Raw genomic sequence first — 27999 nt, 5'->3', positions numbered from 1 at the left:
CACAATTTTATTTAGGTATGATTTATGTAATAAAATGCACATTTTAAGTGTACAGTTCAAATAGTTTTGCCAAAGGAATATGCCCATGTTACCACCACAATTAAGATGTATTATAGCCGGGCGCGGTGGCTCACGCTTGTAATCCCAGCACTTTGGGAGGCCGAGGCGGGTGGATCATGAGGTCAGGAGATCAAGACCATGGTGAAACCCCGTCTCTACTAAAAATACAAAAAATTAGCCGGGTGTGGTGGTGGGCGCCTGTAGTCCCAGCTGCTCGGAGAGGCTGAGGCAGGAGAATGGCGTGAACCCGAGAGGCGGAGCTTGCAGTGAGCCGCGATTGCGCCACTGCACTCCAGCCTGGGCAACAGAGCGAGACTCCGTCTCAATTAAAAAAAAAAAAAAAAAAAAGATATATTATAGAACAATGGCCAGGCATGGTGGCTCATGCCTGTAATCAATTCCAGCACTTTGGGAGGCCGAAGCAGGTGGATCACTTGAGGTCAGGAGTTCGAGACCAGCCTGGCCAACATGGTGAAACCCCATGTCTACTAAAAATACAAAAAAATTAGCTGGATGTGGTGGCTCGTGCCTGTACTTCCAGCTACTTGGGAGGCTGAGGTGGGAGAATAACTTGAACCCGGTAGGCAGAGATTGTAATGAGCTGAGATTGTGCCACTGCACTCCAGCCTGGGTGACAGAACAAGACTCCATCTAAAAAAAAAAAAAAAAAAAAAAAGGCCACGCACTTGCTTATGCCTGTAATCCCAGCACTTTGAGAGGCCAAGGCAGGTGGATCACTTGAGGTCAGGAGTTCAAGACCAGCCTGGGCAACATGGTGAAACCCCATCTCTACTAAAAATACAAAAAAAAATTGGCCAGGCGTGGTGCGTGCCTGTAGTCCCAGCTACTCAGGAGGCTGAGGTGGAAGAATTGCTTGAACCTGGGAGGCGGACGTTGCAGTGAGCCGAGATCACGCCACTGCACTCCAGCCTGGGCAACAGAGCAAGACTCCATCTAAAAAAAGAAAGAAAGAAAGAAAGAAAAATATAAGATATAGAACAAACCCCAAACCCTATATTATTTTGTTTTGCTTTGTTTGTTTTTTAGAGAAAGGTCTTGCTCTGTTGCCCAGACTGGAGTGCAGTGATGCGATCTCGGCTCACTGCAACCTCTGGGGTTCAAGTGATTTTCATGCCTTAGCCACCTGAGTAGCTGAGACTACAAACGTGTGCCATCACGCACGGCTAATTTTTGTATTTTTTTGTAGATATAGGGTTTCGCTATGTTGCCCAGGCTGGTCTCAAACTCCTGGGCTCAAACAATCCTCCTGCCTCGGCCTCCCAAACTGTTGGGATTACAGGTGCGAGCCACTGTGCCCAACCTAGAACAAACCCCATGTTATTTTTAGGCAAATCCAAGACATCACATAATTTCATTCCTAAATATTTCAATACATATTTCTATAAGGACCCTTTAAAAGCAAACATAACCCCAACATTATTATCAAACCTAAAAAAAATTAACAATTGGCCGGGCACGGTGGCTTATGCCTGTAATCCCAGTACTTTGGGAGGCCGAGGCAGGTGGATCACCCAAGGTCAGGAGTTCGAGACCAGCCTGATCAATATGGTGAAACCCTGTCTCTACTAAAAATACAAAAAATAATCAGCCGGGCATGGTGGCAAGCACCTGTAGTCCCAGAAACTCAGGAGACTGAGACGGAAGAATTGCTTGAACCTGGGAGGCACAGGTTGCAATGAGCTGAGATCACACCACTGCACTCCAGCCTGGGTGACAGAGTGGGACTCCATGTCAAAAAAAAAAAAAAGAATTAACAATCACACTTTAACTTCATCAAATAGCCAGTCAGTGTTCAAATTTCTAATTATCTTATAATATTTTTTCTTTACAATTTTTAGTTTATTTGAATTAGGAGCCAAAGAAGGATTTCAAGTGGTTAATATGTCTCTCTTTTTATCTATAAATTCCCCCTTTATCTCTCTCTGTCTCTCTTTTTTTTTTTTCCTCTTTGCAATTTAGTCATTGGAGATACTACGATTGTCTTCTAGACTTCCCATAGTCTGGAATTTACTGGCTGCATTCCCACTGTGAGGTTTAATCAAACAATATTTATGGAACAATATTTATTAAGGACCTACTATGTATAGTATTGTCAAATTTAGCACAGAGCTGGGTGCACTGGCTCACACCTGTAATCTCAGCACTTTGGGAGGCGAAGGCGGGTGATCACTTGAGGCCAGGAGTTTGAGTCCAGCCTGGCCTACATGATGAAACCCCATCTCTACTAAAAATACAAAAATTAGCCGGGTGTGGTGGCGAGTGCCTGTAATCCCAGCTTACAAAAGAGGAGGCTCTTGTAAGGGAGGCTGAGACAAGAGAATCACTTAAACCCTCGAGGCGGAAGTTGCAGAGAGCTGAGATAGTGCCACTGCACTCCAGCCTGGGAAATAGAGCAAAACTCCGTCTCAAAAAAAAAAAAAAAAAAATTTAGCACAAAATATACAGAACATATTTATTTATACTAAAAAACTTACTTATTGTTTATCTATAATTCAGATTTGACAGTGTTTTATCTGGCAACTCTATGTGCCAGGTGCTATTCTAGCACTGGGGACACAGCAGCAAGACAGACAACCCCCACCTCAAGGAGTTTGTATTCTAGTAGATTCGGGAAGCCAGCTAATGCACAGGCAAATAATATTCCTTCTGAAGATATTGTGAGGATTAAAGAAGAAACCTAGCCTAGGCGAGGTGGCTCATGCCTGTAATCCCAGCACTTTGAGAGACAAAGGAAAGAGGATCACTTGAGTCCAACAAGAGTTCAAGACCAGCCTGAGCAGCAACATAGCAAGACCCCATCTCTGCAAAAAGTGTAAAAATTAGCTGGGCATGGTGGTGCATGCCTGTGCCCCCAGCTACTTGGGAGGCTGAGACAGGAAGATCCCTTAATCCCAAAAGTTTGAGGATGCAGTGAGCTTTGGTCACACCACTGCACTCTAGCCTGGGTGACAGAGCAAGACCCTGTCTCAAAAAAAAAAAAATTATTATCCATAGGTAAGAAAAAACATGGCCGGGCACCGTGGCTCACTCCTGTAATCCCAGCACTTTGGGAAGCCAAGGTGAGGCAGATCATTTGAGGTCAGGAGTTCAAGACCAGCCTGGCCAACATGGTGAAACCCGTCTCTACTAAAAATACAAAAATTAGCCGGGCTCGGTGGCGGGCACCTGTAATCCCAGCTATCGGGAGGCTGAGGCAGGAGAATTGCTTGAACCCAGGAGGCGGAGGTTACAGTGAGCCGTGATCACGCCATTGCACTCCAGCATGGGTGACAGAGCAAGACTCCGTCTCGGGAAAAAAAATAAAAATAAAAAATGAGAAACTCACGTATTAATGCTTGGTGCATAGAAGTTCATGATCAATGTAAGTGCCTTTGGCAGTAGCTTAGGCTGCCTTTTCCCTTTCCTCCTTTCTTTCCTTGTCCCATCCCTCTCCGCATTCACTTAGGAACTATTCCAGACTTGCCTCCTCCTGCAGTACTTCCTCCATATGACCATGGTTAATTCATTCATTTATTTACCTCACAGTTACTGGGCGCCCACCATGTAGCAAGCCCCAGGCCAGGCCCTGGGGACTCAGAGATGCTGGAGACGCAGTCTGGTCGGGGAGATGGACATTACAAGCTGATCTAAGAAGCAGCAATAGAGGGATGATCATGGTCCTGGAATCTTAGAGGAGGATGACCCTAGAGGAAGAGGAAGGAGGTCTTTTCAGAGAACGTAATCTTCCTCCTATGTCTACAGGCTGAACAGGAGTATACAAAGGAGGCAGGGCTGGGCATGGTGGCTCATGCCTGTAATCCCAGCACTTTGGGAGGCCAAGGCAGATGGATCACCTGAGGTCACCTCAGATCACCTGACACCAGCCTGTCAACATGGTGAAACACCATCTTTACTAAAAATACAAAAATGAGCCATTTGTGGTGGTGCATGCCTGTAGTCCCAGCTATGCAGGAGGCTGAGGCAGGAGAATCACTTTGAACCTGGGAGGTGGGAGTTGCCGTGAGCCGAGATTGCACCACTGCACTCCAGCCTGGGCGACAGAATGAGAGACTCCATCTCAACAAAAAGAAAAAGAAAAAAAACCAAAGGAGGCAGGAGAGAAGAGAGAAGAATTCCACCTGCAGAGGAATATGAGCAAGGAACCAAGGCAAGCAAGTGCCTGCCCCATGTGCTGCCAACTTCCAGCCATCAGCGTACCACCCCTCTGTTAAGTAGCAGGGTGCCCTGGCCTTGGCCTTTCTCATCCACCTTCCTAGAGTCATCTCATCTCCCTTGCACAGCCAATCACTCTCGCCATCAGGAGGTCTCTCCTATTAAAAAGCTAAATCTTCCTTGACCCCAGAGGCTACAGCCCTATCCCTTTCTTCCCTTCACAGCCAAGCTCCCCCGAGAGCTGTCTACGCATGTAGCCTTCCTTTTCTCACTTCCCACTTGCTCCCCAACCCGCTTCCATCTGCTTCCACCCTCGCCCGCCACCGGAATAGCTCTTGCTGAGGTCTCGGTGGCCTCCATCTCATCGAAACTGGCAGGCACTTGTCAGCCTCCCTGACCTCTCCGGGCAGCCCGCTTGGCTGGCCACTTCCTCCTCCGAGACATTCCCAGTCCCCTTCTTTCTGGACACCGAGCTCCCTTGCTGTCCTCCTGCCTCTGGGGCTGCTTCCTCTTGCTCTTCAGTGCAGGCTCACTCTCCCCTTTTCAGCCCAAAATGTCGGGGCTCCTCAAGGCTTTGTCCAGAACTCTCTTCTCTCTCCAGACACTCTTCCCTGCTCACTTTGCAGTCAGCATTGGAGCCCCGGGGTTCAGCCTGGCCCTTTCCTCTCAGGTCTGGCCCAGACACCACACTGCCCACTCAGTCCACCTCGGACATTTCAAAAGCCCCTCAAACTCAGCCATCCCAAACCATCAGCACCCACTCCACCCCCTCTTCCCAGGAAACCTATCCTGAGGTGTGGCTCCCCCATCTATTCACTTCCACAGCCAGAAACCCAGTCCTCATCCCGACACCTCCAGCCCTCCAAGTCAATGCCTCAGCAAGACTCATCATTGCACCCCACAGTCATCTTTCCAAAGCCACAAATCTGACTGTTACGCCCCTATTCAAAACCTTTTTTCTTTTCTTTTTGAGACAGGGTCTCGCTCTGTCACCCAGGCTGGAGTGCAGTGGCACAGTCACAGCTCACTGTAGCCTCAACTTCCTGGGCTCAACTGATCCTCCCACCTCAGCCTCCCAAGTAGCTGGGACTACAGGTATGTGCCACCACACCCAGCTAATTTTTAAAATTTTTTGGGGGGCCAGGCCCGGTGGCTCACACCTGTAATCCCAACACTCTGGGAGGCCGAGGCGGGCGGATCACCTGAAGTTGGGAGTTCGAGACCAGCCTGACCAACATGGAGAAACCCCATCTCTACTAAAATTACAAAATTAGCCAGGTGTGGTGGCAGGTCCCTGTAATCCCAGCTACTCAGGAGGCTGAGGCAGGAGAATCTCTTGAACCTGGGAGGCGGAGTTGCCATGAGCCAAGATTGCGCCATTGCACCCTAGCCTGGGCAACAAGGGCGAAACTCTGTCTCAAAAAAAAAAAAGTTTTTGTAGAGTCGGGGTCTCACCATGTTGCCCAGTCTGGTCTTGGGCCAGCTGGTGAGCAAATGTGGTCCCAGCTACTTGAGAGGCCAAGGTGAAAGGATCGCTTGAGCCCAGGAGTTCGAGATCCATCCCTACAAAAAAACAAAAATCTGTTAATGGTTTCCTACTGCTTTCAGGAGAAAGACCAGACTTTTTTAAATTTTCTTTTTGAGATGGAGTCGCACTCTGCTGCCCAGGCTGGAGTGCAGTGGCACGATCTCGGCTCACTGCAACCTCCATTTCCCAGGTTCAAGTGATTCTCCTGCCTCAGCCTCCTGAGTAGCTGGGATTACAGTTGTGCGCCACCACACCCAGCTAATTTTTGTATTTTTAGTAGAGAAGAGGTTTCACCATGTTGGCCACGCTGGTCTCAAACTCCTGACCTCAAGTAATCTGCCCACCTTGGCCTCCCAAACTGCTGGGATTACAGGCGTGAGCCACCAAGCCCGGCCTAAAAGACTAAACTCTTAATTTGGCTCACAGGTAGTGTTACTTAACTCTAGCAATGCCACACACAGGTCTTCTTAGGGAAGGGGACAGTTCCCTTGCCTCTTCCTTCAGCCACTCATGTCTTCTTTAGGCCTAAAGCAATAAGCTCCTTCCTCTCTTTCCCTAAGCACTTGCTGTTCCTTCAGACTGTAAACTTTCCCCCCACATTGCTTCTCCTGGCCAACGCCTGCTCCTACTCAGAGCTCCACTGAGTCATCCCTTCCTCTAAGAAAACCTCTCTTCGCCCTTCCAGATGATGCCCAGGTCAGTTTCCACACTATCCCCACTTCAAGAGCTGTGTATATTTCCTTCAAAGATTTCCACTGGCCAGGCGTGGTGGCTCACGCCTGTAACCCCAGCACTTTGGGAGGCCAAGATGGGCAGATCACCTGAAGTCAGGAGTTCGAGACCAGCCTGGCCAACACAGTGAAACCTGCTCTCTATTAAAAATACAAAAATTAGCCGGGTGTGGTGGCACGTGCCTGTAGTCTCAGCTACTTGGGCGGCTGAGGCAGGAGAATCGCTTGAATCCAAGAGACAGAGGTTGCAGTAAGCTGAGAGGGCGCCATTGTACTCCAACCCGGGCAACAGAGCAAGACTCCATCTCAAAAAAAAAAAAAAAAAAAAAAAGATTTCCATCTGCTAATCACTATTCATCTATTAGTGTATCTGATTATCCACCTCTCCTCCCTCTCCTCTGCCACTCTGTTTCATGGGGACAGGGACCACATTGAATTTTGCAGTAGCTTAGTAATTGGCACAGAGTTGGCAACCCAATACATTTTTTTTTTTTTTTTTTTTTGAGACGGAGCCTCGCTCTGTCGCCCAGGCTGGAGTGCAGTGGTGCAATCTCAGCTCACTGCAAGCTGTGCCTTCCGGGTTCATGCCATTCTCCTGCCTCAGCTTCCTGAGTGGCTGGGACTACAGGCACCCGCCACCATGCCTGGCTAATTTTTTTTGTATTTTCAGTAGAGACGAGGTTTCACTGTGTTAGCCAGGATGGTCTGGATCTCCTGACCTCGTGATCCACCCACCTTGGCCTCCCAAAGTGCTGGGATTACAGGTGTGAGCCACCACACCTGGCCACCAAATACTTTTTTATTTTTTTTTAAGAGACAGGGTCTCCATCTGTCACCTAGGCTAGAGTACAGTGGCATGATCATAGCTCACTGCAATCTCAAACTCTGGGACTCAAGCAATCCTCCCTCCTCAGCCTCCCAAAGCACTGAGATTACAGGCATGAGCCACTGCTCACAGCCAACATTTGCTAAAAGTGATTTAAAGTTTTCATGGAAGTTTACCCCTAAATACTTCAGGGAGTTTTCTTACTACAATATTATGATCATAGGCTGCGTGCAGTGGCCACACTTTAATCCGAGCACTTTGGAAGGCCAAGGTGGGCGGGTCACCTAAGGCCAGGAGTTCAAGAATAGCCTGGCCAACATGGTGAAACCCTGTCTCTACTAAAAATACAAAAACTAACCAGGCATAGTGGTGCGCCTGAAATCCCAGCTACTCAGAAGGCTGAGGCAGGAGAATTGCTTGAACCCGGGAGGCAGAGGCTACAGTGAGCCAAGATCTCTCCACTGCACTCCAGCCTGGGCAACACAGCGAGACTCAGTCAAAAAAAAAATACATACATACATATATATATATATACACACACACACACACACACACACACACACACATATATGTATATATATGTTTATATATAAAATGATCATACCTCAGAAAATTACCCATTCCTTAATATCATCCAATATGTAGCCCATATTCAAATTTACCAACTTGTCCTCCAAAATGCTTTTTTTGTATTTGATTTGTTCCAACCAAGATCTTTATTTACTTATTTAGTTTTTGGGACTGGGTCTTGCTTTGTCGCCTAGGCTTCTGGCACAATCACAGCTCACAGCAACCTCAACCTCCAGGCCTCAGCCTCCTGAGTAGCTGGGACCACAGACGCGTGCCACCATATCCAGCTAATTTATTTATTTATTTATCTATTTATTTTATTATACTTTAAGTTCTAGGGTACATGTGCACAACGTGCAGGTTTGTTACATATGTATACATGTGCCATGTCGGTGTGCTGCACCCATTAACTCGTCATTTACATTAGGTATTTCTTATTTATTTATTTATTTATTTTGGTAGAGATAGGCTCTTGCTATGTTGCCTCGGCTGGTCTTGAACTCCTGGGCTCAAGCAATCCTCCTTCCTGGGCCTCCAAAAGTGCTGGGATTACAGGCATGAGCCACTGTGCCTAGCTCCAACCAAAATCTAAATACGGTCCGCGCACTGCATTTCGCTATGTCCCTTAAGTCTCATTTAAATCTAGAATAACTTTTTCCCCCTTTGCCATTGACTTGGTGAACTGCTAAAGTATTTTAAGTAAATTACAGACATCATGTCCCACCTTCTAGATTTCTCTGATTGCTTCCTCATGGTGTTGTTTATCCCGTATTTTCTGTAAACTGGAAATTAGATCTCCAGGCTTGATTAGCTTCAGGTTGACTATGCTGACAAAAACACTTTGTGGGTGAAGCTTCCTCCAACATATTGCGTTCCCTTGGGGTGTCCCTGATGCCTGAGTTTCACTGTTAGTGATATAATATTCATCAGTTGCTCCCCTTGGCAACAGCCAATCCTTCTATCAAGAAATTGCATTTTTTGGCTGGGCGGGGTGGCTCATGCCTGTAATCCCAGCACTTTGGGAGGCCGAGGCCGGTGGATCACTTGAGGTCAGGAGTTTGAGACCACCCTGGCCAACATGGTGAAACCCCATCTCTACCAAAAATCCAAAAATTAGCTGGGTGTGGTGGCATGCACCTGTAGTCCCAGCTACTCGGGAGGCTGAGGCAGGAGAATCTCTTAAACCTGGGAGGCAGAGGCTTGCAGTGAGCTGAGATCGTGCCACTGCACTCCAGCCTGGGCGACAGAGTGAGACTGTCTCTAAAAAAAATTAATGAACAGAAGAAAACTCATATTTTACAGATGAGGAAAACAGAGGCTCTGCCTCATTCAGTCACTCGCCCCAGAAAGCAGCAAGAGATGGTTAAGACCTAAAGGAAGGCAATGGCCACAGGAACGGACGGGTTTTCAAAGGAGAATCAGCAGCATCTGCAAACAACTGGCTGTGTTGGGGAGGGAACCAGAAGCCCTGGCAGAAGCAGAGACTTCCCTCACATCTCGGGTGGGACATGAGGAGACAGAGCAACTTGGGGGGAAGGTAATGAGCTCAGGCTCCAGGCTTCCCAGATGTCTCCAAGCCGCTCTCTAGGGAAATGGTGTTTATAACATGACAATGTCTATAATTTGGCTTCCGGCATGACTCGATAATTAGCTTAAGTTATCCCTCATTGGCATTTTATTCAAAGCAAGGACACTCTTCCATTCATTCTGATGAGGCCTGCCTTCTGTGAGTGCTCCAGGGTAAGCGTGAACTGAGAGCTGTGCCTCTGTCTCTTTTGACTGAAGTGGGCTGGAGACTGAAGTTGGGGGGGTGGTTGAAGTGTCTGCTCACTGGGCTCAAGTCTGTCTCTGGGGCTTGAAGGTGTGGGCTCCCCCTCGGACAGGGTGTGGGGGGTGCTGAGACCTGCACATTCAATGCCTAGCAGGAGTTTGGCCCAGAGATTGGTTTCCAAGAGGTGTGTGAAGGAGGCAGTGACCAGGAAGATGGGGGATAGATCCCCTGGGAGGCAGTGTGGAGGACTACAACCAAGATGCTTCAGGCTGAACAGGGCTGTGCTCAGGGGAAATGGGAATGCTTCTGGGTTAGGACGCATTGACCAGGTAGATTCTGTGGGACTGAGTGGCTGATTCAGAGAAGGAGTGAAGAAGACAGAGTTGAGAAGGCCCCCATGTCTTTGTCTCCAGAGAAAGTGGAGGCTAGTAGCTGAGGCAGGACCTGGAAGAGGAAGGGTGGGTCTGGGGTGGGGAGATGCGGAGCTTAGTTTAGATGCGGAGGGAGTGGCCAGAGGAGACCTGGAAAAGGAGGCCTGGGACTGGAGAGGTGAGGACCAGGTCACAGGCACACATGTCAAGGTTAAAGCCACAGACATGGATAAGCTCTTCCAGGGGAAGCCAAGCGGATCCAGAAGTGGGCCCCCGTGGGAGGGGCAGGGCAAAAGGGCCCTCGCAAAGATGGCTGGGAAGGAAGAGAGTGAGACTTGAGGGCAAGGGAAAGGGAGTTTTCAGAGGAGGGGGATGGTCATGGGGACCAAATGCCATGGACAGGGAAAGCAGGACAGTGTTTGAGGAGCTACTGACCTTAGTGATTCTGAAGCCTTAGGAGACTCCAGCTTCTCAGCAAAAACAGAGAAACGAGAGGACTCACTTGGTGTCAGAGCCCTGTGGGCCAAGAAGCAGAAAGTATAATACAATTGTCTCTCAGCCCGGAATAAGCACAGGAAACAGCACCCACTGGGTGCTACCAGTGTAGCCACTGAGTGACCCCTGCTAGCCTCTGGCTACTTGCTCCTCAGAATAGACCAGGAGGGCATCAGACTGGCACAGCTTGGGCCATATGTCCATATCTTGGCTGCCTAGGGCTTGAAGACAGAGGCTCAGAATTCCTTCAGTTCTTTCTGTAAATATTTACTGAGAACCTAGAATGCGCCAGGCACCGTTCTAGGCCCTGGAATACAGCAGCAAAATCCACAAACATCCCTGTCTTCATGGCACTCACACCCGAGGGGAAAGAATGACAACAACTCACAGACATAAATGTGGAAATAATGTAAAAGCTGAAGGACAAAACGAAAGTATAAGGAAGACGGGGAGTATGGGGGCAGCAGGAGAACAGGGTGCAGTTTTTTTGTTTGTTTGTTTGTTTTGAGACAGAGTTTCACTCTTGTTGCCCAGGCTGGAGTGCAATGACATGATCTTGACTCACTGAAACCTCTGCCTCCCAAGTTCAAGAGATTCTCCTGCCCCAGCCTCCCAAGTAGTTGGGATTACAGGCGCCAGCTAATCTCCTCGTATTTTTAGTAGAGATGGGGTTTCACCATATTGGCCAGGCTGGTCTCAAACTCCTGACTTCAGGTGATCCACCCACCTCGGCCTCCCAAAGTGCTGGGATTACAGAGATGAGCCACCGTGCCTGGCCCAGGGTGCAGTTTTAAATAGGGTGGTCCTGCAGGACTTGGTGGCTCACACCTGTAATCCCAGCACTTTGGGAGGCTGAGGTGGGTGGATCATTTGAGCCCAGGAGTTCAAGACCAACTGGGCAATATGGCGAAACCTGTCTCTACAAAAAATGCAAAAATTAGCCTGGCATAGTGGCACATGCCTGTAGTCCCAACTACTCAAGGGGCTGAGCTGGGAGGATCACCTGAGCCCAGGGAGGTCAAGGCTGCAGTGAGCCGAGATTGTGCCACTGCACTCAAGTGTGGGTGACAGAGTAAGACCCTGTCTCAAAAAAGTTAATTCACTAAAAATTAATAAATAAATAGGATGGTCCAGAAAAGCCTAATCGGGAAGGGAGGAGCATGCCAGGAAACAGCAAGGAAGCTGGTGACCAGAGGATGGGGGTTGGGGTGGAATGGAGAAGAAGCTGGAGGGATTGGGACAGTAGGTTGCGTAGGACCTTGTAGGCCCCTGGAAGGACTTGGGCTTCTCTTCGGTTTTTTTGTTTGTTTTTTTGACGGAGTCTCGCTCTGTCACCCAGGTTAGAGTGCAGTGGTGTGATCTTGGGTCACTGCAACCTCCGCCTCCAAGGTTCAAGGGATCCTCCTACCTCAGCCTCCCAAGTAGCTGGGATTACAGGTGTGTGCTACCACGCCCGGCTAATTTTTGTATTTTTAGTAGAGACAGGGTTTCATCGTGTTGCCCAGGCTGGTCTCGAACTCCTGACCTCAAGTGATCTGCCCGCCTTGGCCTCCCAAAGTGCTGGGATTACAGGCATGAGCCACCATGCCCGGACCTCAGGCTTCCCTTTGAATGCCATGAAAACACCTGGGGGACTCTGAGCCCAGAGGTGACCTGATTATCTTACAGCTTAATAGGATCACTCTGGCCACTGTGCAGGGAATAAATGGCAGGGCCAAGGATGGAGGCAGGGAGACCAGTTAGGAGGTGACCACAGTAATCCAGGGGAGAAAATGATGGGGGAGATGGTGGCAAGTCATCATATTCTGCACATATTTTGAAGGTAGAGCCAACAGGATTTGCTGACAGAATGGATGTGGGAGAGGAGTCAGGAATGATTCTAAGGTTTTCAGCCTGAACAACAAGAAAGATGGAATTGCCATCAGTTGAGAAGGAAGAGGCTGTGGATGAAGCGGTGGGTGTGGGGTGGGAAGGGCGAAGCAAGGGTAGATCCAGGGTTCCAGGGCAGATCACCCAATGGAGCACTCCCCTGACCTAGGAAAGGGGACACTGGACAGCCACAACTTCCGGCAAATGCCCAGGACAGGTGGTTCCTGGTGACCTGCGGCAGAGCAATTCCAGCAGGGTGAGGAGGAACCACACAGCTAAGTGTGCTGTGCATGTGGAGGCCGCGCTTGGTCTCCTGACTTACGAAGCAGAGCAGAGGGATCTGGGAGACACAGAGGGTGGTGGCCTGAGCCCATGTGGAGGCTGCCGGGAAGAGCCAGGAGAGGGAGAGAGTGCAGATTAGGATAAAGAGTCTCCACACGAGGGAGGAGAGATGGATCCCAGCCAAGGCTTGGCTGCAAAAGCACAGGGTCAGGCTCAAGGCACTGAGGGCCTGGACCAGCGTCAGGGAGCAGGGGGAAAGGATCCAGAGACATTTGCGCAGCAGAGATGGCCAGGAAGCTGCTGGAGAGTGGGAGGAGTCAGGCGCAACTCCAAGATTTTGAATCCCAACTCCTGCCAGCGTCCTGAAGGCCTCTGTCCCCCTCTAAGTCCAGGTTTACCAAAGCCTGCTGCACCCTGGAGTTCTCAGTTCTCTGAGCACGGCCCCATACCTGATTCTAAATTCACACCACTGCTTCCTCTGCTTTTGTTGCAGGCCACAATCAGAGGACACTGTTCACTTGCTGATTCCAATGCCCTTTGGCCCCTCTATCCCACAGCCCGGTGATGTGGCTCCTTCTCCTGCCCTCCACCAGAGCCCCCATCTCAGCAAGGGCTTTGCTTTCTGTCTCAAAGAGAAACACGGTGCTGAGCGGGGGAAGCTGAGCACAAAAGAGTACACATAATACACTCTTAGGAGGTTCTAGAAGCAGTGACACCCACCTACTGTGACCTACAGTGATAGAAATCAGATCAGTGCTGTCTGGGGCCAAGGGACTGATTGCAATGGGATAGGAAGAAACTTTCCAAAGAGATGGAAATGTTCTATATCTCTAAGGGGTGGTGGTTACACAGCTGTCTACACTGGTCAAATGTCATCACCTGTACATTGAAAACGTGTGCATTTTATTATATGTAAATTATACCATAATAAAGTTTATTTTATTTAATTTTAATTCTTTTTTGAGACAGAGTTTCACTCTTATTGCCCAGGCTGGAGTGCAATGGCATGATCTCAGCTCATTGAAACCTCTGCCTCCCGGGTTCGAATGATTCTCCTGCCTCAGCCTCCCGAGTAGCTGGGATTACAGGTGCACGCCACCACACCTAGCTAATTTTTGTATTTTTAGTAGACGTGGGGTTTCATCATATTGGTCAGGCTGGTCCTGAACTCCTGACCTCAGGTGATCCACCCACCTCAGCCTCCCAAAGTGCTGGGATTACAGGCATGAGCCACCGAGCCCAGCCTAATAAAGTTGATTTTAAAAATAGAGAACTAAATATTTTTTTGAGACAGGGTCTCACCCGGTCACCCAGGCTGGAGTGCAGCAGTAGGATCATGACTCACTGCAGACTTGACCTCCCAGGTTCAAGAGATCCTTCCACCTCAGCCTCCCAAGTAGCTGGGACTACAAGTACCCACCACCATGCCCAGCTAATTTTTAAATTTTTTGTAGAGACAGGGTCTCATTATGTTGCCCAGGCTGATCTCAAACTCCTGGGCTCAAGTAATTCCTCCTGCCCTGTGCTCTCAAAGTACCTGGCCTAAAAAAAAGAAAAAACAAATTTTTTTTTTTTTTAGATTGAGTCTTGTTCTGTTGCCTAGGCTGGAGTGCAGTGGCGCGATCTCAGCTCACTACAACTTCCGCCTCCCAAGTTCAAGCAATTCTCGTGCCTCTGCCTCCCGAGTAGCCGGGATTACAGAGGTGCACCACCATACCCAGCTAATTTTTGTATTTTTAGTACAGACAAGGTTTCACCATGTTGGCCAGGCTGGTCTCGAACTCTTGGCCTCAAGTGATCCACCTGCCTCGGCCTCCAAAAGAGCTGAGATTACAGGCATGAAGCACCATGCCGGGCCTTAAAAAATTTTTTTAGGGCTGGGCGTGGTGGATGGCTCATGCCTGTAATCTTAGCGCTTTGGGAGGCTGAGGCAGGCAGATCACAAGGTCAGAAGACCAGCCTGGCCAATATGGTGAAACCCCGTCTCGACTACAAATACAAAAATTAGCCAGGTATGGTGGCAGGCGCCTGTAGTCCCAGCTACTTAGGAGGCTGAGGCAGGAGAATCGCTTAAACCTGGGAGGCAGAGGTTGCAGTGAGCTGAGATCTCGTCACCGCACTCCAGCCTGGGCGACAGAGCGAAACTCCGTCTAAAAAAAAGAGGGTGGGTCTGAGAGGCCCTCTTGGAAGAAGTGAGACTAGAGCAGGGCTGGGAGGTCTGAGAGGCTCCCTTGGAAGAAGTGAGATAAGGGACAGCTGGGAGGCATTCCAGGTGGAAGAGGGGATGGTTCACTCACAGGCCCAGAATCTACAGGGCCACCAAGGAACCAGCCTGAGAGCAGAGGCAGGTGGGGCCACTAAGAAAGTTGGGGCTGTGTGGCCCCTCTGTAACCACAGTTCTTCCTTCCCACTCCCTTTCTGTTCTTTGATTCCCCTCCTCCACCAGGGCACACAGTTCCCACTGGGCAGCCTGTGTAATGCGCCCCACATTTGTGCTTTGAGGCTACAGAGCACCTCCCCTACACCAGGGACCTGAAACGTGTCCTGGCTAAGCATGTTTTTTTTTTTTTTGAGACAGAGTCTTGCTCTTGTCACCCAGGCTGGAGTGCAATGGCACCATCTCAGCTCACTGCAAGCTCCACCTCCCGGGTTCAAGCGATTCTCCTGCCTCAGCCTCCCAAGTAGCTGGGACTACAGGCATGTGCCACCACACCCGACTAATTTTTGTATTTTTAGTAGAGACGGGGTTTCACCATCTTGGCCAGGCTGGTCTCGAACTCCTGACCTCGTGATCCACCTGCCTTGGCCTCCCAAAGTGCTGGGATTACAGGTGTGAGCCACCGCACCCGGCCTAAAAAATTGTTTTTAAAGATAAAATAACAGTCTATCAAGCAGAAAAATCCTACACACACACACGCTCATCTCACACATACACACACGCCCATCTGTCCACATGCTTTGCTTCCTCCCTTCTCTCTGGCACGGCAGAGCGCCTCCTCTTGTCCATGCAAGCTATCACACCTAGACTGTTCCCCCTAAAAAAAACTCATGCCACCCTTCCTCTGACCTTGCATCCATCTCCCCTGCTGTCCTTACAGCCCAGCCCCTAGGAAGGATGGGCTATATTCCCCTTCAGCATGCTGGATCAGTCACCCATCTCTGAGACACCTGCCCTGCAGAGACACTCCTCTCCTTTCTGTCTTCTCTCAGGTTCCTAGGACCCCACTTGCTTGTATCTAGCGATGGAGGGAGAGTTTCAGGCTCTCCCTCCATGTCTGGATACTCCTTCTCATGCTCCCAGCCCAGCTCCTCTCCCTCTGACACCTCTTCAGTGCCGGCATCCCCTGGGCCCCTGGACCTGGTCTTCTGCTTTCCACTCTGCACCTGCACAGTCTCCCGTCATGATCTCACCTGCTCCAGGGCTTCAGTTACCATCTATTGCTGACAATGCTCAAAGATACCTCTGAATATTTTTTTCAGAGTATCAAGGATGTGGCAGAAGAGGTAGACACAGGATATATGGCATATGCTTCAGAAGCTGTTTACAATTTTTAATATGATACGTATACTCAACCCCCTTCTGTCACAGTCCACTGGACCTCAGGCTCAGAAAGCCCCAAACTGAACTCATCAGCCCTTTGCCAGCCCTGCTCTTCCTCCCTTCCTCAGGATTCCAGCTTCAGGCAGAAACCTGGGAGTTACCCTCTTACTCCATGACCAGCAATTGTCAATTATCCCCTTCTCTTGATTTCACCCTCTAAAACTCCCCCTTCTCCACCCCTACAGACATTCCCAGAGAGGTTCAAGCATTCATTCATTCAATAAGTATTAGCTGAGCACCTACTCTGTGCCAGACACTGATCCCGATGCTCAAACACAACACATAAAAATCAGTGCCCTACAGAGTTTCCCTTCTAGCACTTGCAGTAATTTCAAAAGCGGCTCCATCTTTCATTCTAACCCCTCTAACTGCCCACTCTGCTGTGGCCACAGCAAAAGTCACCACATGTGCAGCTGCTCAGCATCTTCCACGGGACTTCATCCTCCTGGGATCAAGCCTGGGCCATGTGTGAGGTGTCCTGCTCCCCTTCCTCCTGTCTTCTCTCATCTTCCCTTCCTCCCCCACCAAACACTTGTACCCTCTAAACATGGTAGACTCCCTCTGCAGGTGGTCCATCCCCAAATATAAGGCATATTGTACTGCCTGTCCAGCGGCCTTCCCTTCAACCCCAAGCACCTGCAGGACCAGAACTGCTTTTATCCTTCCTGCAGCATCAGTGCCTGGCCCATTATCCGGCACATAGTCGGGGGGTCAACAAATGGTAACTGATTACATAGATGACAGTGGATTAACAGTAGTGTCACACAGATAGGGAGAGTCTTGGGGAGCAGGGAAACATGAGTTCTGAATTAGCCCCAGAACACCTCCCTGATTGATAATTTAGACCAACCCCATGGACACCTAGTTAAAAGGGGGGGGGGGTGCTAGCGGGGCATGGCAGCTTACACCTGTAATCCTAGCATTTTGGGAGGCTGAGGCAGGAAGATTGCCTGACCTGAGTCAAGATCAGCCCAGGCCAGGCGCGATGGTTTATGCCTGTAATCCCAGCACTTTGGGAGGCCAAGGTAGGCAGATCACGAGGTTAGGAGTTCAAGACCAGCATGGCCAACATAGTGAAACCCCATCTCTACTAAAAAAAAAAAAAAAAAATACAAAAAAATTAGCCAGGGCGGGCGCGGTGGCTCAAGCCTGTAATCCCAGCACTTTGGGAGGCCGAGGCGGGCGGATCACCTGAGGTTGGGAGTTTGAGACCAGTCTGACCAACATGGAGAAACCCCGTCTCTACTAAAAATTCAAAATTAGCCAGGCGTGGTGGCGCATGCCTGTAATCCCAGCTACTCAGGAGGTTGAGGCAGGAGAATCGCTTGAACCCGGGAAGTGGAGGTTGCAGTGAGCTGAGATCACACCATTGCGCTACAGCCTGGGCAACAAGAGTGAAACTCTGTCTCAAAAAAAAAAAAAAAAAAGTGAGGTGCAAATCCTACTTTTGCACCTACTGCTCTTTCCTCGCCCTAGAAATTTCCACAGGAGCACAGTCATCAACCTACAGAATGTTAACACCAAGGGGACTTTCAAGATCTGGTCACCTGACCAAATACCAGAGAGGGTAACCGCTTTGCCCAAGGTCACACTGCTGGCTGGGGCAGGGCTGGGACTAGAGTAGCTCTGGAAAATGGGAACAAGAATAGAACCTATCTCAATCTTGTTGCAGGGAGTATGTTACATGCTTAACACATTGCTTGGCACATAATAAACTCTCATCGAATAGGAGCTGTTGCTGTTATCGTTGCTATTATCATCATCATCATCATCATAGGTGTCCATCCTTGCCTCCAAGTTCCTTGCCTCCTGATCCTCCCATCCCCCAGTGCTATTCTCCACTATTTCCTCCCTTTCCTCCCAATCCATGATTTCCTCCCTTCTCCCCTCCCAATTCATGTTTGGCCCACTGCAGTCAGCGTCCACCACCACCAGTGCCTGGAACCTTCCAGGCTGAGGTCACCAGGGACCTCCTCCTTGTAGAACCCTTCCTTCCCTCGACCTCTCAATGGCATGTGACCCTAGCACTGCTTCCTCCTTAAATGTCCTTGACTTCTATAACATAAACTCCCCTGCTGCTCAGGATATCCGGCTCTCCCTCTCACCCTCTCTGCTGATCCAGACACAAATAGTCAACTGCCTACTGCCATAGGCACCCAACGTCAGCACATCCAAAGCAGTTTGTTACCAGCTCCATCACCCTGCCCCGCTCCTGGGTTCTACTGTTCAGTGTACAGATAGCCCCGTCCATCAAATACCCTAGGCTGCACCAGGCAAGACAGGGGAGGACTCCCAGAGGTACAGCCTAGGGGATGGATTTGGTGGATGGGGTTCATCTGAACATCCTTCTTAACATCCCACCTTTTTTTTTTTTGAGATGGAGTCTCGCTCTGTCACCCAGGTTAGAGTGCAGTGGTGTGATCTCAGCTCACTGCAACCTCCGCCTCCTGGGTTCAAGCAATTCTCCTGCCTCAGGAGATTCTCGAGTAGCTGGAATTACAGGCATGCGCCACCACGCCCTGCTAATTTTTGTATTTTTTTTTCTTGAGACGGAGTTTCACTCTTGTCATCCAGGGAGTGCAGTGGCGCGATCTTGGGTCACTATAATCTTTACCTCCCGGTTTCAAGCAATTCTCTGCCTCAGCCTCCCAAGTAGCTGGGATTACAGGCACCTGCCACCATGCCCAGCTAATTTTTGTATTTTTAGTAGAGACGGGGGTTTCACCATCTCGGCCAGGCTGGTCTTGAACTCCTGACCTCGTGATCCACCCGCCTCAGCCTCCCAAAGTGCTGGGATTACAGGCGTGAGCCACCATGCCCGGCCGCCTCTGCGCCTTTGAACATGCTGTTCCCCCTGCCTGGAATGCTCTTCTGCCCCTTAACTGCCTGCAAACTCTCCCTCACCCACTTGGTCCTAGTTCAGGCCCTCCCTGATCCCATAAACTCAGTTACTTCCTCCCTGCAGTATCAGCATCATTCATAGCACTGTCATAGCCCTTTTCATCCTGAAGTTAATAATTCCCTATGTCTGTCACCCCTACTAGCTATCTGTGTACCTACCATGTATCTCCATGTATCTGTTAATAGTTTCCTATGTCTGTCATCCCCAGGTGCTATCTGTGTATCTCCTATGGCCAGCCCATGATGATTCAGTGAGTGTCTGCTGAAAGACTGAATAATTAAACTTTTTCAACTTCTGTCCTGATGGTAAGTATAAGAGGAGGGATGAAGATTAGGCTGTAAGGCCAGGCGCAGTGGCTCACACCTGTAATCCCAGCACTTTGGGAGCCTCAAGCAGGGGGATCACGAGGTCAGGAGATCAAGACCATCCTGGCTAACCGGCGAAACCCCGCCTCTACTAAAAATACAAAAAATTAGCCGTGCGTGGTGGCACGCGCCTGTGGTCCCAGCTACTCGGGAGGCTGAGGCAGGAGAATGGCGTGAACCCAGAAGACGGAGGTTGCAGTGGGCCGAGATCACATCACTGCACTCCAGCCTGGGCGACACAGCAAGACTCTGTCTCAAAAAAAAAAAAAAAAAAAAAAAGATTAGGCTGTAAGAGGAACTGGTAAAGTGGAACACAGCAGGGCAAATGTGCTAGTCAACTGTCATTGCTTACCCTGGAAATTTCCCCAGGAGCGGAGTCATCAACTTACAGAATGTTACCACCAAGGGGACTTTCAAGATCTGGTCACCTGACCAAATACCAGAGACGGTAACTGCTTTGCCCAAGGTCACACTGCTGGTTAGGGGCAGGGCTGGGGCTAGAGTCCACGTAGCTCTGGAAAAAGTTTGGGCAGATGCTATCTCATCCCATGAACTTCTTCCCTTCCTACCCATTCTATCTCCCCAAAGGAGGTCCCTGATGCCCTAACATGGTCAGGGAACTACCTGGGCTCACTCACAGCTCTTACAGCATTTGCTGGGACCTTGGCCAGGTGGAGTTACCAAAATCCTGTAGACTGGAGGCAGGGGGATCCAACTATCACCATATTAGAGATTGGCAAACTGAGGCAGCTAGCTGACCGCAGAGGGCAAGATTTGATATTGAGTACTGTGTTCCTCCTGTAGAAAGACCTGAGAAGCCCAAACTCCCACATATGCAGAGTCACTATTCACAATAATCATGACTGCTGACTTCCTAATGTCAGGGAAATCCCCTCACTCCCACCAGTTCCTCCTGAAACAGCCTCCCTCCATCTTGCACAGAGTGTCTGACTTAGGAAACAAACTGTACACCCACCCTCCTAAGCCACCCAGGCCTACTAGATAGATCACCTCCGAGTCATACCCTTTAATGGGGAAATCACCCTTCTTTGTGCCAGGCACTTGACATCGTCACTGCTCACATCAGCTCTAAGGTTAGTAATACAGTCTGCGATGGGGAAACGGAGGGTCCCAGATAAGTCACTACTAATCCATGGTCAAAGCAAGAAAGTGGCAGGGCTGGGACTCGAACTTAGGTTTGCCTGACTCTAGCGGGTCCCCGCCCAGGCGGGAGGCCCTCCCAGCTGAAGCCTTTCGCTGGCTGGATTACCTGGGGGAAAATGACTTAACCTCTTCGAACCCCCAGAAGGTCAGAAGCTTTGCTTTTGGGGGAGAAAATGGTGTGCAAACGAGACGCGAAGGAAACGCAAACCCTCGGGCGTCGGCGCAGCCTCTTCCCCGAGCCTGGGTCTGTCTAATGGCCCAGAGGGAGAGGTCGCACCCCCGACCCCTGGCACCTGCGAAACCAAGCGCCCGGTCGGCTGGCAGAAACGAAACCTCAACACCCTCCAGCCTCCCCCGCTTGGTTCCCGGAACCGGCGAGCCAGGCTTCGCGGAAACTTGCCCGGCGGCAGCCGCCTAGGGCCCCGGGACCGCCCTGACCGCAGCCCGCAGCTCCGGGCCGGGAGGTGCGGGCCGACGCGGTCGGGCCCGAGCAGCAGCGCGACGCGCGCTTCCGCCCCGCTCGGCTCCGGCGGCGGCCGCGGCGGCCCCACAATCCCCTTCTGGCTCCGGGGACGGGCGGGGCGGGGCGAGCGGGCGGAAATAATTTTCTGTTTGGTCGTCTCTGCCCCAGTCCCTTCGCCGCGGGACGCGCGAGACGGGAGAAGGTGCGGGAAGCGGGAAGCAGGAGCGGGAGCGCGCGGCCCTGGCACGCATAGGGCGGCGGAGAGGGCACGAGCAGGGATTGAGCACCTACTGTGTGCCTTCACGCTTTACAAAAGGATTTTCGTTCGATGTTCACTACAGCCCCTGCCCGGGGGTACTGATGCCCCATTTACAGAGGGACAAGCCGGATTTCGGAGAGGTGAAGTCACTCGCCGAAAGTCGCACCGCCAGGGTCTGCGTGACACCCCAAAGCAGTGTTCAGTTACCCCGGGGAGAGCGCGATGAACTTGAACCACTTGTTGGCTGGTTCCTGCTCTTGCTCGTTTTTTGCGGATCGACACATAGTGGGCGCTCAGGAAAATAAATGTTGGAAGCTTGAGATTGAACTTGACAGCTCGACCCTAAGTACCCGCCACGAATCCAGCCCAGCCCGCGGGGCACCGGGTTTCTCCAGACCTCGCAGGGAACATTTGCGGATGGGCTGGTAGAGGAGGCTCGGACATCCCAGCTCCGCACCCGCACTCGACCAACGCGTGGTAGCGGAACCCCTGTCGTAGCGAGGCACAGACTGGGTTCAAGTCCCGACTCAGCCGATTTCAGCCTGAGTGACTTTGAGCGAGTCACTTTTTCCCGTCGAAACCTCAGTTGCTCCATCCACAAAATGGGAGATATGAACAGCCACCCTAAAACGGTGTGGGGAGGATTAAACGAAACAACGTTCCCAAAACGCTAAACTTACAAGTGTTGTCTCCCGTCCATCCCATAAACTTAGGCGACAAACCTGGCGCAGGGTGACCTGAGACAAAGGCTTCCCGGCCCCTGTCTCCAAGTCGTCCACCCCTGGGGCGTAGGCACGTTTTAGTGAGCCCTGTCCGGCGAAACCCGAAACTGCGGCCACCTTGGCAGCGGTGGGCCCCAAAAGGAAATATTCAAATATTCTGAAACTCGTGCATGATTTAGGACTGACATTTTTACGTTTAATTTTCTTGCAGTTTTATTCTTGCTAGTAAAGGTAATTCGTTAGAAACCCTTAAGTGCAGTTTCTCCTCTGTGTCTTGTTTAACTTTTCGTGTTAGCGAAATTCACAAATTTGACCAAGGAACCGGAGCGCGGCCGTCCTCGCCGGGATTCCGGTCATCGCAATAATCTGGCTCTCGGCCCCTACTCCCAGGCACGGAGGTCGAAGAGACGGGCTTCCCCTACACCGCCCTGTGTAGATGTAGCCTCTTCGTCCCGGCAGCCCTCCGAGATTCCCTGTGTCCACCGGAGCGAGGGGAGGTGTGGGGCTGCAGCCCAGAACTCAGCTTCCTGGACCTCCCCAAACTCCCGCCTCTCCGGGATTAAGGGAGTAAATCCCTGACGCCAAAGACCAGGTCAAGGACAAGTTCTCCCCCGCCCTACTCCCCCCTCCTGGGCGGGGATTCACCTCCCTTCCGGATGAAAGGTACTAAAGAGCCGACGGGGGGCCGCGGCGGGCCCCAGGCCCTTGATGTTCCGGTTGAACAGGTGCTGGTGAAAAGGAGGCGGACCCGGCGGAAGAGTCTGCCAGGGGGCAGTGCGCCGAAGGGGAGGCGGCCTCCTCCACCCCTAGTCCCGCGGCCCGTCTTCCCCTCTCCTCTCTGTTTGCCCCTCCCCCGCAGGAAGCGTTCCCGGCCGCGAGGTCTTTGAAGTGTCGTTGAAGCCCCCAGGGCTGCCTTCTCCCCTACGCCACCCGAACTCCCGCTGTGGGGGGCGGGTGACCTTTAGTCCCCACGAGTCGTCCCCCTTTAGGAAGTTTTTGGGGGTCAGATCTCACCCCCCCTTGCCCACACAGGTCTTGGGAAGAAGACTTTGGGCCGACGCCCCTCACTTCTCCCCTAGACCCAATTGCAGGGACTTTAGTCCTCTGGAGTGCTGCGTGTGAGTTACCTTGTGTGTCTGTGTGCGTGCCTAGAGGTCAAGTGTAACTGGTGTTCGTGAGCACCTCGTGGTTGCGGGTCTCTAACTCTCGTGGGTCTCTAAGCGCACCCGCGGGGCTGGAGCGGAGGTTCGTGTCTCTGGGAGGGTCAGTGGTGTGACTGAAGCTGGGAGTTAGCTTGTGTCTGTGGGTGCCTCGGTGTGTGTCTCTGGGGCTCTGAGTCCCTGTGCGTGCGTGTGTGTCTGTGAACCCGACAGGAAGCTCCCCGAGGGCAGGAATATGTTTTGCTCTCTACTCGATCCCAGCGACTGGCAACGAGCGTTTAATAAATATCTGTTGAATGAATAAATGTCTGCGTGTGAGAGCGTCTACCCTCCAGAGTGGCCTCGGAGGAAAGGGCCCGAGGGCGGCCATCCAAAAAGACCCCCAGACACGGGGTGGGGCGGGGGCGAACGGCCCGCGTCGCTCCCATTTCTCCTAGCGCCCCTTCCCCCGGTCTCCACTCCGAAGTTTCCCTGGGGCTGAAGAATCCACCCAGAGACGAAGACTTGGCGGAGGGGGCTGGAGACTCGGGGACCCGGGGCCCGAGACGGGAGTGCGGGCAGAGGGAGGGCTCGGGAGCGACGACCCAGAGCCGTGAAACGAAAAAGAAAGCAGGCAAAGCAGCACGGAGCGAAAGAGCGAAAAGCTCCCTACCAAGCCAGGCTTTGTTCCCTGAACCTAAGACTTTACCCGGCGGCTGGCGGCGGGCGGGCCGGGAGCGAGCGAGCGGAGGCGCGCGGCCATGGCTGCCGCGGCCGGGCAGGGGGGCCGGGGGGGCGGCGCGTGAGCGGGTGGCGCGGGGCGGCGCGGGGCGGGCGGGCGCCCGCGATGTGCCACTCGGCGCCTCCCCCGCCGGGCTCGGGCTACGCGGCGGCGGGGCGGCCCTAGGAGCCGGGCGAGCGGCGCGGAGGGGGCGAGCCCGGCGTGCGAGTCTCATTGTTGTGGGGGGGGCCCGTCGGGGCATGAGGGCGAGAGCACGGCGGGGGGGGCGGCCAGACAGAGCGAGCGAGGAGGAGGAGGAGGAGGACGCGGAGGAGGAGGAAGGAGGAGGCAAAGAAAAGAAGCGGCGGCGGCGGAGGGAGAGGAGGAGGGGGCGAGGAGGCGCGCGGCCCCCCGCTCCCTCCCTCCCCCCTGACCCCCGACCCCCGCCGGCCGGCCCCCCGCCCCAGCCCCGGAGGGAGCTCATGGGAGTATGAAGGAGATGGTAGGAGGCTGCTGCGTATGTTCGGACGAGAGGGGCTGGGCCGAGAACCCGCTGGTCTACTGCGATGGGCACGCGTGCAGCGTGGCCGTCCACCAAGGTACGGGGGTGGCCCGCGGGGGGCGGCGGGACCCCGGGGGCGGCGAGCGCGGGGCGCCCCCGGCCGCGCCCTCCGGAGACCTCCTGGGGCTCGCGCGCCCCTCCCCCACCCCACCTGAAGGGAAGGGAGGCGTATGGGGAGCTCCCCCCGCCCGGTCCTGGAAGACCGGGTCAGGCATTGTTTTCTTGCCTATTGTTCCAGTTCCGCGCCCCCCACCCTAAGTTGAGGGAGTTTGGGGAGAGTCTAGGGAGCAATGAGTGAACTCCCCACGCCCCACACCGCGGGTGTCGGGGCTGCCCGGGGAATGTTTACCTGCGAGGTGTCCCCTCCCGCCCGGTTATTTTGGTCCCGGCTCCTGGAGGAAGAGGTCAAGGGGGGGGCGTCATCCCCCCTCGCTTCCGGATAATGGGAGGAGCGGACTTGGAAAGGGAAGAGAAGGGTCCCAGGGGAGAAGGGACTCCTAAAATCCGCCGGGGAAGAGCTAAGGATAGGAGAGAGGTTGTGCAGGGGGCCGGAATCGAGAAGAGGGAGGCTTGGAGTTTCCCCCAGCAGCACATGGTTCGGGAGTTAACTCCTTGAGGAATCTTGCCGAGGGCGCAGGCTGGCATCTCCCGCCTGCCTGGCACAGGCAGCCGGGCCCCCCCTTCCTGGGACATCCCTGAATGCTGTGGCCCGGGGCTCTTCCCGCCACGCTCCTCTCGGTTCCCAGCACCGCACCTGCCCTCAGCCTTGACTTTTAACCTGACTCTGGAATACTTAGAGGTAGAAGATGAGGTCCCTAGACCCCCTACTTCTCCGCCTCGTCCCTCACTGGCCCTTTAAGAAATCCCCCCGCCCACAACAACAAAACGTGTTTGACGATCGTGACTGTTGTCCCCTCTGGTTTTCTCTATTTCTGATGCTGATGGCTGGTCCGGGGAAGAAGCTGGGAAACAAGTCCAGAAAGGGCGTTGGGGGAGGATCTTCTAGAAGTTTAAGGTCAAAGACTCAGACTTCCCGCCCTGTTTGAAGTGCTTAATTGTGTGGTTGAAGGCTGGTGTTGTGCGGTTGGGCAGTCCTGCTGTAGAGTGAGTGACCCCTAGACTGGGGAGCAGCCCCCACTGCTGGAACTGGCTCTAGTCCTTTGGAGTCACCGCCTTCCCCCAGTTACCCTGGGAAAAAGCCACTGGCTGACAGCTTTGCTCAGCGACTGTCCTCCCCACCCTCAGCTTGCTATGGCATCGTTCAGGTGCCAACGGGACCCTGGTTCTGCCGGAAATGTGAATCTCAGGAGCGAGCAGCCAGGGTGGTGAGTTCCAGACTGCCCCTCTCCACTCCCCTGCCCCTCCCACACACCTGAGCGTCTCAGGTTGAGCTAGGGGACTCTGAGGCCGAGGCTAGGGTGGGATTTAGCTCTGTCACACAGACTTCCTGTTTCCTGCACACCTACCTCCAACCTCATCTCTGCCTCACGCTCATCCCTCTCTCTGCCCCACCTCAGGCATGGGGCTTTGGTTTTTGTCTGTTTGAACTTTTTTATTATGGGAAGTTTCCTACTCATATGAAAGTAAAGGGAAAACTATAATGAATCTCATGTCCCCTTCCTCATTTTCAACAGTTACCAACTCACGGCCAATCCTGTTTCCACTGTAGCCCCATCCATCCACCCTAGAGCTTAGCATTTCAGCCTGGGACCCCTTGAACGTGTTCAGGGAGGGTCCAGCTCAGCAGATCCCCCAACCCCTGTGCACTCTTGCATTGGCAGAGGTGTGAGCTGTGCCCACACAAAGACGGGGCATTGAAGAGGACTGATAATGGAGGTGAGGCGGGCTCATCTGCTGAGGTCAGCAGGGCCCCCTGAGCAGGGTCTGGGAAGGCAGGAATGGACTGAGTTGGGGTGGAGGCCGGGTTTCCTTTCCCTGGCTGGCGCTGGAATCTGATGGGAAGGCTGTGGAGGAGGGAACAGTCTGCAGTGTGGGGTCATAAGGGGTGGAGTCTCCGGCTTGCCATCTGCAGCTGAGGCTACCCCCACACTGCCCCAGGCTGGGCACACGTGGTGTGTGCCCTCTACATCCCCGAGGTGCAATTTGCCAACGTGCTCACCATGGAGCCCATCGTGCTGCAGTACGTGCCTCATGATCGCTTCAACAAGGTCAGCGGCCCCCCGCCGTGTCCCCTACCAGTTCCCTCCCATCTATGGGTTCCTCCAACGCTCTCTTCATCCGGTGTAATTTGATTCTGTCCAACGAGCACTGAAAGGGAACTTGGGAGGTGGGTAGGTACCTACCAGTGAACCACCCTTCTGTTGACAGACACACTCATGCTCTGGCACTCAGGTGAAATAGTAGGCTCCCCTGCAGTAGTTCTGCCAGAGGGTAGACCTTCGCAGTTACTTCATTCATTCATTCGCTGGACACATTTTATTAAGTGCCTACTATGTGCCAGACCTGGTGCAAGGTAGCTGGCACACGCTGTTCGGTGCTGATCAAGACAGGTGTGCTGCCCGCTCAATGGAACGCAAGTTCTTGCATGCGAAGACTATAAATATCAGTAAAAAGGCACAGTAAATGCAATTTGTGATAAATGCTGTGAAGAAAATAAGACACTAAAATAAAGACCTGGTGGGGGCTTACTTTAGACCATATGGTAAAGGAAGGAGACATTTAGGCTGAGACCTGGGGCGTGAGAAGGAGCCAGCTTCCAGGAGGGTAAGGGCCCCCAGGTTCCAGGCAGAAGAAAGCCTGGGCAGAGGCACAGAGGTGGGCATAAGCTCCCTAGTGAGCAAGACAGACAAAGGCCTTGGCCTTTCAGAGCTAACCATCCAAGGACTGTGCTACCCAGCATAGTAGCCGTCGGCCACACGTGGCTACATAAATTAATCAAAATTAAAAGCAGGCCGGGTGTGGTGGCTCACACCTGTAATCCCAGACTTTGGGAGGCTGAGGGGGGTGGATCACCTAAGGTCAGGAGTTTGAGACCAGCCTGGTCAACATGATGAGACCCCATCTCTAGAAAAATACAAAAATTAGCTGGGCATGGTGGCGGGCACCTGCAGTCCCAGCTACTCGGGAGGTTGAGGCAGGAGAATCCCTGGAACCCAGGAGGCGGAGGAGGTTGCAGTGAGCCGAGATCGTGCCACTGCACTCCAACCTGGGCGACAGAGGGAGACTCCGTCTCAAATAAATAAATAAAAATAAACAACAATTAAATACAGTTTAGAATCTAGTTCCTCAGTCACGCTAGCCATAGTTCAAGTGCTTATAGCCCATGTGACTGGTGGCATTTGTCTTGGACGGCGCAGACCATAGAGCGTTTTCATCACTGCAGACAGTTCTGTGGGATAGCACTGATCTAAGACTGTAGAGAGCAAATGGAATGGAGGGGGTGGCCTAAGGACCATCAGTAGAAC

At 52.3% G+C, this 27999-nt stretch overlaps 1 protein-coding gene and 2 long non-coding RNA genes across 4 annotated transcripts in view; 2 read left to right on the top strand and 1 right to left on the bottom strand.

Annotated features, from left to right (window-relative positions):
• Nucleotides 1-5: 5 nt before the first annotated feature.
• On the bottom strand, nucleotides 6-25332 carry LOC117976495 (uncharacterized). The gene is made up of 4 exons (XR_008621642.2): nucleotides 24924-25332; nucleotides 5689-5796; nucleotides 3600-3764; nucleotides 6-1014 (listed from the first exon to the last, which is right to left on the bottom strand). It is a non-coding gene; the product is annotated as an uncharacterized LOC117976495 (long non-coding RNA).
• LOC134729503 (uncharacterized) lies at nucleotides 16494-22405 on the top strand. Its single transcript, XR_010110647.1, has 2 exons — nucleotides 16494-20638; nucleotides 21513-22405. It is a non-coding gene; the product is annotated as an uncharacterized LOC134729503 (long non-coding RNA).
• MLLT6 (MLLT6, PHD finger containing) overlaps nucleotides 24141-27999 on the top strand; it is a 21928-nt gene continuing 18069 nt past the window's right edge. Inside the window, exons 1-4 of one of the 2 annotated variants that reach the window (XM_034941981.4) lie at nucleotides 24141-24611; nucleotides 25820-25899; nucleotides 26356-26410; nucleotides 26633-26742. In XM_034941981.4, the coding sequence (XP_034797872.1) occupies nucleotides 24503-24611; nucleotides 25820-25899; nucleotides 26356-26410; nucleotides 26633-26742 (354 nt within the window). In that variant the 5' untranslated portion in view covers nucleotides 24141-24502. The remainder of the gene's footprint in view (nucleotides 24612-25819; nucleotides 25900-26355; nucleotides 26411-26632; nucleotides 26743-27999) is intronic. The other variant, XM_034941982.3, reaches the window with a different exon arrangement.

The sequence above is a fragment of the Pan paniscus genome, chromosome 19 (genome assembly GCF_029289425.2).
Source record: "Pan paniscus chromosome 19, NHGRI_mPanPan1-v2.0_pri, whole genome shotgun sequence".
Classification (NCBI taxonomy): domain Eukaryota; kingdom Metazoa; phylum Chordata; class Mammalia; order Primates; family Hominidae; genus Pan; species Pan paniscus.
The sequence above is the reverse complement of the archived record's forward strand: the minus strand, read 5'-3'. Positions and strand labels throughout refer to the sequence as shown.